General features: G+C 41.7%; 1 protein-coding gene across 2 annotated transcripts in view; it reads right to left on the reverse strand.

The window, feature by feature from the left end:
* Positions 1-13,127, reverse strand: part of LOC121286752 (cadherin-like protein 26) — a 133,763-nt gene that overhangs the window by 96,169 nt on the left and 24,467 nt on the right. Inside the window, exons 1-2 of one of the 2 annotated variants that reach the window (XM_041203784.1) lie at positions 11,833-11,881; positions 8,863-8,944 (exon numbers count right to left, since the gene is read on the reverse strand). The exons of the other annotated variant lie outside the window; for it this stretch is intronic. Of the exons in view, the coding sequence (XP_041059718.1) occupies positions 8,863-8,944; positions 11,833-11,861 (111 nt within the window). The 5' untranslated portion in view covers positions 11,862-11,881. Of the gene's footprint in view, positions 1-8,862; positions 8,945-11,832; positions 11,882-13,127 lie in introns of those variants that run through there. 2 annotated transcript variants of the gene reach the window in all.

Consider the following 13,127-nt stretch of genomic DNA (forward strand, 5'->3'; position numbering starts at 1 on the left):
GGCAGGATTTCCCCCAAAGTTGAATGGCGAGTGCGCACAGGTGCCTCCCCATCAGGGGCGCGGCCCCATTTTACTAAGGCCCGCTCAGTGCAATGTCGCATGGAAGCGCTATGCACTCCCTGTGCGGGCGGGGGAAATCCCTAAATCAAGAGTGCTCTGTTTTGCGCATGTGCGTGAAAGAGCGCACTCATCTCCCTGAGGCTAAGTGCTGCCTCAGGGAGATTGGCTCCACAATAAAAAATATTAAAAACAGAAAGAAAAAAATCCCTGACATGTCCGCTCATGTGGCACTGTCACATGAGTTGAGACATGTCCATAATTTTAACAAAAACTTTAATAAAACTTTTTAAAACCTACACGAAGCCTCATCCCACCTGCAGATGGGGTTTCATGCTTTTTCTAATTCCCGCCAGGGCTCCTGGCCTGCCCACCAACTTTAAGGTTGGACGGGCAGGTCCATTGATTAGTTAAATGACTTTGTTAATGACCTCGATTGGCCATTGACAGGTCAGCGGGTGCACAGCTGATTTTGCTGCACTCCTGCCTACCTGAAAATTTAAATGGGGCCCGTCATTTTACGTGCCAGCGAGCGGGCCCCACCCCCCCCGCTCAACGATGGGAAAGCCCTGCCCAGTATACTCGAATCATACATTGTACCCAATAAATTTTCACCATTCCTGTTACACGCAATTAATGCCTCTTTTTGCATCTTCTTGTTAACAACAGGACAGACCTAGAGTTTGAATTGAGTGTGAGAATCAGCAAGAGCAGCAGCAAGGGTTAAAAGTGCGGAGAGACAGAGCAGGACTTCAGTGTGAGAATCAGCAAGAGCAGCAGCGGGGTTAAAAGTGCAGAGAGACAGAACGGGACTTCAGTGTGAAAATCGGAGAGAGCAGCATTAGTGTTGCATAATAAGTCATAGCCATTTACTGACTCATTCCTCGGGGCAATGCCTTGGCCAATCAGGGTCAAGCTGCCTGGTTTAAATTTTAAGCAATGCTTTGCAATTAACTGTCATCCACCATCACTGGTGCATTCTCCATGGCAATGCCTCAACCAGTCAGAGTCCACTTGCCAACCAATCAACACTCTCTTCTCATACCCTATAAATTGTTGGTTTCCCCTTATATTAGTGTTCTTGCAAATTGTCCTGATGAGTATACGGTGAAAAGCTTTGACATGTCTCTTTTTCAGCAATATTCAAGTTCTGTACTACCAATAATTATTTCCAAATTTGCTGATGACACAAAAATTGGTGTGAATGTGAGTTATGAAAGAGTTCAAAGAGGCTTCAAGGAGATTTAGACAGATTGACTGAGTGGGCAAGAATCTGGCAGATGGAATATAATGTGGAAAAATGTGAAATTATCAACCTTGGTAGGAAAAAAGGAAATGCAGTGTATTTCTTAAATAATGAGAGGTTGGAAAGTGTTGATGTCCAAAGGGACCTGGGTTTCATTGTTCATAAATCACTGAAAGTGGACATGCAGGTTCAACAAGCAATTAAGAAAACAAATGGTAGGTCAGTTAGCCTTTATTGCAAGAGGATTTGATTACAGGAAGAAGGAAGTCTTTGTGCAATTGTATAGAGCCTTGGCAAGACAACACTTGGGCCAGAATCTTCCGTTTGGCGTGCAAGGGTGAGCCCCACATGCCAATGCGTAAAATGATGTGCAATGATGTTGGGCATGTGTCCCGACATCACAGCGTCTCATTCCAATCTTCAGTTTGGCAGGTGCACGCTGGAGTTAGCTGCGCGCCTGCTGAAACATCAAAGGCCTGTTAAGTCCATTAATGATCTAACTGAAGTACTTGGCAGGGCTGTCCATTCAACCTTAAGATTGGCGGGCAGGCGAAGAGCCCAAGCCTTCGCATTTTTCATGGAACCTCATCCACAGGCGGGATGAGGTTTCATGAAGTGTTTATTAATTAAATAAAATGTGTTATGAAAATTCATAAACATGTCCCAGTCCATATGACACTGTCACATGAGGGGACATGTCTGAGTAATTTTATTTTTCTGCTTTTCCAATTTTCTATAATGAAATTGGTTTCCCTGAGGCAGCTCTGTGGATTTATTGGTCCACCCACGTAAAATGGTGGCGTGCAGCCAATTGCAGACGGCGATCAGATCTGCGCCTGCCCACACCCGCTCCCACCCAGCCTGCCTGACGGGGAGAAAATTTTCCCCTTGGAGTATTGTGTATAGTTTTGATCTCCTTACTTAAGGAAGGATATTTTTGGGATAGTGGGATTGTCCTATGAGGAGAAATTGAGACTGAGCCTGTATCCCCCATTGTTTAGAAGGATGAGAGATGATCTCATTGAACGTATAAAATTCTTTCAGGGCTTAACAGGGTAGATGTAGGAAGGATGTTTCCCCTGACGGGGTGTTGGGGGTGGGTCTAGAACCAGAGGACACAGTCTCAGCATAAGAGGCAGGCCATTTAGGAATGTGATGAGGAGGGATTTCTTTAGTCAGAGAGTGGTGAATCTTGGGAATTCTTTCTCCCAGCAAGCTGTAGTGGCTCAGTGATTGAGTATATTCAAGACAGAGATTGATAGGTTTCTGGATATTAAAGATATAAAGGATTATGTGGATAATGCAGGAAAATGGCTTAAAGTGGAAGGTCAGTCATGATCTACTTGAATGGTAGAGCAGACTCGAAGGGCCAAATGGCTGACTCCTGCTCCCATGTTCCTTTCTATACATTTGCATGTAAAATTTAAATTAGGAAATCCACACTTATTGTAATAATGTATAAGTAATAGATTTACGGACCTCAGTTTTAATTCAGTTCTACCTTGCTGGGAGTCAGAGCGAAGCGGACCTGCAGGTGACAGTTGGGAGCTGAGGAGAGCCTATAAATCCAGACTGGGGATTGCAGAGCGGCCTATCTTGCTGGGAGTCAGAGTGGAGAGGATTTGCGGGAGACTGTGGGGAGCTGAAAAATGCCTATAAATATAGACTGGGGATTCTAGTGAGGAGCTATTCAAGAAGGGAGGAATGCAGACAACAGGAAACTATAGGCAAGTTAGGTTGACGTCTGTTGTGGGCAAGTTATTAGAATCGATCATTAAGGAGTTTATAGCCTGGCACTTAAAAGAGCTCAAGCCAATCAGGAAAAGTAAGCATGGTTTTGTGAAAGGAAAATCATACTTAACCAATTTATTAGAGTTTTTTTGAAGGAGAAGCATGCACAGTGGTTAAAGGGGAGCCTGTAGATGTACTGTATTTAGATTTCCAGAAGACATTTGATAAAGTGCAACATCAAAGATTATTACAGAAAATAGAAGCGCATATATTATGGAAAGAAGATTGGCTGGCTGACGGAAAGCAGAGAATATGCATAAATGGGTCTTTTTTGGATTAGCAGGATGTGACGAGTGGAGTCCCACTGGGTTCTGTACTGGAGTCTCAACTTTTTACAATTTACATCAATGACTTAGATGAGGGGAGTAGAAGGCATGGTAGCTAAATTTGCAGATGACACAAAGAAAATAGGAAGGTATGCTGTCAAGAGGACATGAGGAAGTTGCAGTTGGATATAGAGAGGTTGAGTGAGTGGGCAAAGATCTGGCAAATGGAATTTAACGCAGGAAAATATGAAGTTGTTCACCTTGGTATGAAGAACAAAAGAGCAGAGTGTTACATATATGGAGAATGGATGCATAATTCTGAGGTGCAGAGGGATCTAGATGTTCTAGTGCATGAGTCACAAGAAGTTAGTATGCAGGTACAGCAAATAATTAAGAAGGCTAATGGAATGCTATCCTTTATTACGAGAGGGATTGAACATAAAAGTAAGGATATTATGCTTCAGTTATACAGGGCATTGGTGAGACTGCACCTCGAATACTGTGTACAGTTTTGGTCTCCTTATTTAAGGAAGGATGTAGATGCACTGGAGGCGGTTCAAAGGAGGTTTACTAGATTGATACCTGGAATAAGTGGGTTGTCTTATGAGGAAAGGTTGAACAGACTGGGCTTGTTTCCACTGGAGTTTAGAAGAGTGAGGGGTGATTTGATTGAAGTATACAAGTTCCTGAACAGCCTCAACAAGGTGGATGTCAAAAGGATGTTTCCTCTTGTGGGTGAGTCCAGAACTAAGGGTCACTGTTTTAAATTTAGGGGTCGCCCATTTAGGACTTAGATGAGGAGAATTTTTTTCTCCTAGAGGGTTGTGCGAATTTGAAATTTTCTGCCTCAGAAGGTGATGGAAGTGGGGTCAATGAATATTAAGGCAGAGGTAGATTGATTCCCTTGCCTAACAGGAATCTAAGGTTATTGGGAATAGATGTGAATGTGGAAATCAAAACACAAGAAGATCAGCCATGATCTTATTGAATGGTTGAGCAGGCTCGAGGGGCCAAACCTTCTAGTCCTGTTCTTATTTCTTATGGGGCTGGTTTTCCAAGTGAGGGACAAGGACCTTGGGCACCTCACACATTGTAGAGTTTTCAGCATGGATCTCCTTTTGTAAACTGGTTTCGCCATCTGGAAGCCAACCTGAGTAACGAGTTTGGCATCACATTGGGTGGGGAATGCACTGGAATGTAGTTCAAGAGCAGGTATGGAGCCAGCTGCTAGGATAGCTTGAGAGGAGTGAGCATTTTGATCCTGTGGGTTTTGACCTGGGGAAGGGAGAGGGTCAGTGATCCATCAGAGGGAGTAATCAGTGAGACTGAGGGGGTAAGAGATGTTTGTGATCCTGAGGAGTGTAGCTGGGGTTCATGATCCTGGTGGGGTTGGAGTGGAAGCAGGTGTGTTTGGTGGGTGAGGAGGAAGCAGTGCTGGAATGGCACTTACCACTTCCATGTAGCAGTCTTCGCCTCCCTTTAAGATGCTGGGTTCTGAGGCCCAGAAACTTGGCCAGCCACTGTTGAACTCAAAAGGCAGATAAAATCTGAGAACAGCAGTCTCATTATAATATTGAAATAATCAATCCACCTTCTATGAGTAGTTCACAGTCTTCCAATCCTTTAAAACTGCAAGTAGGCAGGTTCAAGGTGGGTCAGGTTTGGGTATGAGATTTTTCACAAATTTCAATAAATTCTCTCTATTAACTGTCACTTTTATTTCTTTGTGTTAATGCCATCTTACTTTCCCTCTTTTAAATTTCACTTTCTGTAACTGATTGGACAGCAAACTAAATATAACTCTTCAAAATAGAGCAGAGTGTAAAATGGGTGGTTGATTTCCTTTTAATTCATTCTTCGCCCGACCATAAATGTTAAGATTATCCCCATGGCTCTCAACTAGACCAAGCAGCTATAGAATGGTAAATCCTATTGAAAAGTAAAGCAAAGCATAGACATAGCACATCCTTCTTTTCAATGTTCTCCCCCTTTTCTGTACAACAGAATTGTAGGATTAGCCAGAAATTTCCTCATTTTATTAAGCACTAATTTTTGTGCTGACCTGAGAATCTGTAGCCCTACTCCATTATAGACAGCAGCTCTATTAGAAACAATGCAGTAGCTGATTTTGATTATTGGGCGAGAGGTAATTTTTAGGCCCCGGCCACATTTCAATTGAACCAGTAATCTTTGGGGAGGTAGATGAGCACCCCAATACAACTGGCCAGATTGAGGCCAACTCATATTGGCTCACTGAGACAGCCAGTAAGGTCATTTCAGGAAGTTGCCCTGCTCCAAAAATAATTCCACACATCGCAACCCAATAGTCTCATAAATCAAGAGACAAACTTATAAAAGTCAAGAAGGTTAATATAAAAATCACAAGTTGCGAAACATTAACAATTTGGCTGACAGTTGGTTTATAAATTTCAGTGGAGGATTATTTATTTTCTAACAGGCCAGAAATTCTGTATAAAAATTATATTCCTGCATTTGGAAATGTTTTATAAAACATGCTTTAAAATCTCCAACATGTTACCACCACGTTGCTATACTTTTCAGCTCTGAGAAATTCCTTTTAGCAAAAGATATTTCTTTGATAAAGCAGTGCATGCTCTTATGAAATAATTAGAAAGGTCAGACCTCAGACCATCCAAATGTTTAGACAAATTGCTCAAATGTTTTAATACGTTTTCAAAAGGATATTGACATCTTGTAAAACAAAAACTCAAATTAATGATTTCAAAAGTTTGGGTAGTACATTGCTCCTTTATGTTTTTGAAATATTTCCAAGCCACATCTGAAGTCAGAAATGTTCAACAGTGCAATATTACAAAAAGTAAATGCTGACATAATGTCTACCACATTTTCTAACATGGGCTTCCACCATTATTTTTTTCACCTGCCTGAAATTGGACTCACACCTGCACTCTGAGCAGTACAATCTGTTCACAAATAGAATTCTTTGGCTTGAGTCAGAAATCTTGGCCACCTCCATCCCTTTAACAGGGGTGGGATTTTCCAGTGCTGCTGAAAGTCAATGGACTTTTGGCTGGCTCTCCAAACTTTCTGTTCCCATCCACGCCTCTGTAGCTATTTACAAAACAATTAACAAGAGGCCACGATGGAGGCTGCCACCTTTAGATCTTAGCGTTGATACCTTTCCCAACCTCCACCGATGGTAATCATACTGCAAGGTAAATACGTTTTGGAAAATCCTGACATTTCAGAGCTCACTTGTGAGCTAGCGAGAGAGGCTCAACTTTACTGAGAAATCACATTTCTCCTGATATATTTGTGAGAATTGGCATGTCTGAAATTCCAAACTTATCCTTGTTGAGACTTTTCAGCTCTTTCATGCATAGAACTGATCAGAACATGCACACGGCACAGTCCAATCAGTTCCAACCTAAAATAACAATTGAGGTCCTGGGATTTGTTTAGTAACAAGGGCTTCCGCCTGAAACAGGCAGGCACATTGGACACCTGGCAAAAGGCCTCTTCCAAAATGGACACATTATCAATGTCAATGAGGCAGGAAGGATACTGACCTCATTTTGAGGCTCTTACTACCCAGTGTAGCTAACAAAAATTAACATAAAAAGATGGAGCTTCTTGTTTCACACTGAACTTAGTGTTCATCTAGAGCTAGTCATGCCCCGAAAACCCTTTTCAAACTGGACAGGTTAAGGTAGAAAATGGAGGAACTTAACTAAAAATATTGTATGACAATATTTCAATTCCATTGAGGATATTTGACACAGCAAATATAAGTACTTCACACACAGATGTAATTAATGTATAAATCATTACAGATATGTGAAGCCTAGAAATTTATTGTCTGACAGGATGCTGGGTGAAATCTGTAAGATTATAGATATGGTTTTACATTATGTTAATCAGAATCGGTTTAGATTGTGGCTCATAAAGCCTATCTTTTGATCACAATGCACTGATAGCAATTGGAGAAGGATGAAAATAACTTCAGGGCTGAAGACATTGTGCTGATTAAGGATAGTTACATATGGATTATTAAATAGAATAAGATTAATGATACTCAATAGAATTATATGCTGTTAAACTAGATTAAGAGATGGGTTTTATCACAGCTGGGCATGGGAGGGAAGTTAGTATAAAGAAGGAATTTTGACTGCCAGTGTAGATAAATAATACATTCCTCTGTAATAAAGGGCGGAAAGGATAAGATATTGGGGACATACACAGCAGAGGTTAACAACCAATAAATCGAGTGAATCCTACATAATAAAAAGAATAAGAATGCAACATCTGAAACTTGAAGTACGATAAAAAGCACACTTTGATCTACTCTTTTTGAGGCTAGAATAAGCACCATCTCCTGAGGTATGTGAGTACGATTGGAATCTATATCTCATATGTACTACTTGTCAGGAGTTCTGCATTATTATTTTATTGAGTTGATGGAATACATTTTAATTAGACATTTCTTCAGTGTTTCTCTACTACTCAAGCTTGTACTAGAGGTAAAGGATGCATGTTAATAGACAACAATATCTTAATTTAAGGACAAGAGGGATACATGAAAATATCCAAAGAAAACTCAACAGGATGACTGTGAGAATTTGACAGGAAGTTATATATGGACTTTACTGGAATTAATATTTGTTGTGTAACTCTACCTGCATCAGTAAACAAAAATAAATGTGGAATTTATCATCTCCCAAAAATAAAATCTGTGTAAATAATAAAAGCTATCCTTCAGACTTTGCATACCATGTCCGCTGTTTGTATGTTTGATGCACAATGTGTGTAACCTTACAACCAACCATTGGAAAATCAAACAGTGACCACATCTCTCTTTTCAATATGTGCTCCCCACAAGCCATGCTAACCGTCAGAAGTCAGGAGTTTGAAAATTGGCCTCATGGAAAAATCTTTTTGTTTCCTTCATTCAAAACATTTTGGAGTGTAGGTCTGACTGAAATCACTAGGGATTTTCGAAGAAGTTGTGTCGCAACAGAGAGAACTTTTACAGAACTGTTAAATATTCTTAACTAAGCGAGATCTCACAATAAAGATTGTGGCAAGACAAGGGCTGCAGATTGATAAAATTCTTGTATTACACACACAGGTTTGGTTCTGTTTTCACACCTAAAGACCATCCATGATAACAGACAAGTAAAATGTAATTAATGCTTGAACTTGAATAAATTTTATGTAAAGAGTGCTTCATCATGTCATCTATAAAATAAAATTTAGTAGAGCGGACTGACTTTGCAAAAAGTATTTTGTTCTTTAATAGAACAAAAAGCTTGAATAGGTATAAACTTGAAGCCTATTTGATCTAGCAACTTTATATAGAAAGCAATATTCTTTATCATATATTAGCTGCACATATCATACTTTTACAAATTCTGCTTTAAATTTATTAAACTCATTTTAACAATATGACTGAAAGGTACGTTCAACAGTTATTTACCACTCAAAGGTAAAATTGAATGAGTAAAGCAAACTATTACTTACTATTGTGAAAGAAAGCATCAGGACATAGATTCCTAAACACATGTTGACGAAGCAAAGCAGCAGAGATAAAAGACTGGACAACCTTTTCAAAACATGGTAACAAATGACAACTGGTTAAGGGTATAAACACCGTAGGATGATGAGACTTGAAATTCCTGTTTTTAATTATAGGTTATTTATTCTCAGGTTCCTACATTGATGAAGCACTGTAGTAATTAACCAGATTCCATAGACTGAGGGAGGTTCTCCAGGAGGAGGCTGTTCTTGGCAGCAAGTCATTATTTGTGTGTGACATTTAAACAGTAGTAGCAAACATTTCTGATTCAATATGGAGAAAGCTTTCATCACCGGGAAGTCAATTCCAAAGACCAATAATCCTGATTAAAAAAACGTATTTTACACAAGAATATCTGTTTGATTTCTAATTCTGGTTTCCTTGGGTTGCTATATAAATGTATGTTATTTTTTAACTGATGAGTGCCACTCTAGGCCAATCACTATTCCTTGCACTTATGTGCAATAAACTGAGCAGAAAAGTATGATTATATATTAATTTGTAAGTGAAAACTGAAAGTATGCATGTCAGATTAAATTCCTTGGACCTAATTTGGCAGAGGGGGGGTGGTGGAGGGGACAGGGGAGTTATCATTACCCTTTTGAAACAGACACAACCTCAGGATGTTGGGCATGCGCAGATTAATGTGGAAATCCTGAACTTGCGGTCTGTCCCTTATGGATCCATCATAGAATGCACTGTCCTCTCTTTGTCCCCCACACTGCCACGGAACAAGCAACTTGGAAATCAGTAAGAATTACAACTTTCACACTGCTACACGGCTATTGGAAACCCCATAAAAATTTATACCTAGTACCATCAGTTGAAACTGGGTTTTTAATGATGTGATTAATAAAATTTACCGAACAACAGATTATTTAATGTGATTGGTTCCTTAGACAGCTTGATGACATTACTGTATCTCCATGCTGGGAATGTCCAGTAAAGGTCACAGTGATCAGCTGCAGCATCACTCCAAGTTGCTAGAGGGGAAGATCTTGCCACAGAGATTGCGGTATCTGTCAATGAGACTTCGGCATGAATTATCACAACGAACAGAAGAGCTCCATGCCTTAGCCAAAATGTCACCGGAACCCCAATTCCAGAAGTCCCTCCACCAAACCCGGCACCTACCATTTTCTCCAGGGGCGAGGAATGGGTGTGGGTTGTAGTTTACACATCTGTGGTTCACAGAGGCAGCTGCACATTTAAAAGCGCAGCTGCCTTCAAACAGATGCAATTCCCACAGCTGGGATGTCCAAAATATGTCTCATGGGCTTTACGCCTTTGAGCAAAAGGTCTAAAGCTGCTGGAGTTATTTGGAGACACCCAAGGGCAATTTTGGAGAGGTCCAGGTATCCCTTTTGGAGAGGTCAGTTGCCCTTTATGATTGTTAAGAGTAGACATGAATATGTGGAAAAAGTGGACAAGTTCAGTGGAACTGTTAAGCTATCAAGTCATCTATATCCGCAAGCCCTCTAAATTTTGGGGGGAAAGAAACAGCCTGCTGGGGCTGCTTGCAATTTCACTCGCTGTCTTTAGACATTTTAGGATCAGTGTTGCATGACTGACTGATTCCACAACCTATCATTATCACAGTGGATGTTGGGGGAGGGGGAGCAGGGGGGATGTTCTAAGTTCACAGTTTGATTGACAGTTCCAAGTAGTCACAAAGTCTTTGATGTGGGGCTATGAATACAGATGTTTATTTTCTTCAAGGAATAACTACCTGAAGGAATTTTTTAAACATGTTAAGTACTTGAAGAAATTTAATTCTATTGAATGGGGTTTTAAGAATGAGAATTATTTTCTTTTTAAAATAGTAAATTCTGCAATAGGCACCTAGAATTTTATTTTATTTCATCTCACCATAGCTCCTGAGATCTGCCCATTGTGGATAAAGGATGGGTTGGCATGGAGGGTAAGCGCAGAGGATGATGCGTGGAGGCTCATTGATTGTCATGAATTGGATTTAAGTTGGGATTGGAGCTATAAAGGGCCATAGGAATAAATGGGGAAATATGGTTTGGCATAGTAGGAGGAGACATAGGGCATGGTTAGAGAGGCATATTTTGGCATTGAGGGTATGAGAGACCTTGGGGGTTGTGTACGGTGATAGGTTAGAATGGATGGTATGAGGGGCCATGGGGCTGGGTGGAAAGGGATCAGTTGGCATGGAACACATGGGGGGATGGGTTGGGTGGGAGGCATGAGACGACATGAATTGATATGGATGGGGCATGGGGAGTTTGGCAGGAGAGGGGATGTGAAGGCTGGAGACCTGTTTTTTGCTTTCTTTTATTTATTGTAACACAGACAAAGTCATAGGGCATTGACACTGGCCTTTTAAACAGCCTCCTCAGCATCCTGCAGCCCCTATGGCTCGCTCCCCACTGTCTCCCAGGTGGTGGGCCAGCTCCCATTAAAACCCGCTTTCCGGGTTCACAAATCTGAGGTACTTTCTTTTGAAAGTATAGGGTTGCGGAGTCGGGAATTATTCCAACTCTGCGCTTCCAGCTCGGGAGTGAAAATTCAGCCCTTAGTTTGTGGCCAGTAGCAAACATCCTTGCTTCACCACTGAGCAGAAGTTCCAGCTGGGCCATTGATTCCCAGCAAGGAATATGGGCTGGGAAATTGGCAGAGTTTTGTTGTCATGTCTCTGACCCACAAGTGTGGCTCCTCATCAAGTGTACAGAATTTGTGAAAAAAAATCATATTCAATTGAATGTAAAATGATTAGAAAATGTTTTTATAGCTTTCTTTAAAATGGTATAAATATAAAATAAAGGGAAAGAGAAGTCAACAACCAATAGACAAACTTTATTCTGCAAGTTACAACACAGCTCTTACATAATTCTATCTTACATGCAAATCAAGAGAAAATGATGTGGCGAAATCAGTCAGTATTAGGTTACCTTAAGTCTTTTAGTGTATCGGTCTCCATAGATACGACAGCCTTTCTCTCAGCGACATTTGCCTTGTAAGGAGAAGATAAAGGTTCTGTCTTTTCTGGGGGTTTCTCAATCTGCCAATAACTAATGGAGGAAACCCTGAGTAAATTTGGCTCATCTAGCTAACATTCTGACTTTGCCAGAGCCTTAAAACTGTATAGCTCTTTGGAACTAATTTTATCCTCACCAGCCCAGCAGTAAACAAATGTGATTGGACTGCTGCCCATTATTTCACACCACTGTGCAAATTAAGGTTTGCATTAACCCTCTCACCTCAATCATTCTCTAAAATCTTATTTTCTCCTGATGTCTTCAGTCTTTTATGTCTCAAGAAACGCAAGAAGATGGCAGCCCCCTGGTTTAATGACGCATCCCTCGAGTGCCATTTGGACACTGTGGAGGCCTGTCGTGATGTCCTCCACCCCCGGCTCTGGCCGGACGAGGGGCAGCAACATCATGATGCGGTGGCAGAGGTGGCCTGGGCCAGCGCTTGACAAAATAAGACAGCTACCCAGTGCCAAAAAAGGATGAATGATCTCCTCCATCCAGACAGGGTAAATCACTTTTGTCATCACCCAACTCACACACTCACAAACCCATCACGCATCCACTGCCAGTTCAAGAGACATCACCATTCACTCTCTCACACACACTTGGCCCCTATTTTTCTGACGAGTGCCTCATTACCCTCCTGGAGGAGGGGGCCACCACACCTGACAAAGAAAGCATGGGAGGAGGTGGCAGCCCGGGTGAGCAGCCACGACGTGGTGCGGCACACCTGGGTTCAGCACCAGAAGCGCTTTAATGACCTGCTGCACTCAGGAGGGTGTGTACCATGTTGGCATGGGTCAGTGTGGTCAATTGTTTTGGGCTGGCCATCACCTGGTGGAGCTCAGGTGTGTTAGAGTCTGAGTGCCAGCTGTCAATCATGCCGGAGTTGGCCAAGGGGCTGAGCCCTGGCTGCTTTGACTGGGTGCCTTGCGGCTCGAGGCCCACGATCTGCGTGTGCCCTTCAAGATGCACCTCAGCTGGAGTTGGCCAGTCTGCATTGGCATTGCATCTATTGAGTGGATTAATCAACGCTCTTCTGTCCTTTCAAGGAAAGACATCTCATAACAATATTGAAAGGTCGTGAACTGGCTAAGGAGCCCCACACCTCCTCATCCTCTCCCCCTATGAGCAGGAGGCCTTGGAGCTCAAGAGTCGCCATGCACCTTGGTCAACCGGCCGCAGTGAGGCTGGGATGTCAGATGAAGGTA

Source organism: Carcharodon carcharias, chromosome 14 (assembly GCF_017639515.1).
Source record: "Carcharodon carcharias isolate sCarCar2 chromosome 14, sCarCar2.pri, whole genome shotgun sequence".
Classification (NCBI taxonomy): Eukaryota; Metazoa; Chordata; class Chondrichthyes; order Lamniformes; family Lamnidae; genus Carcharodon; species Carcharodon carcharias.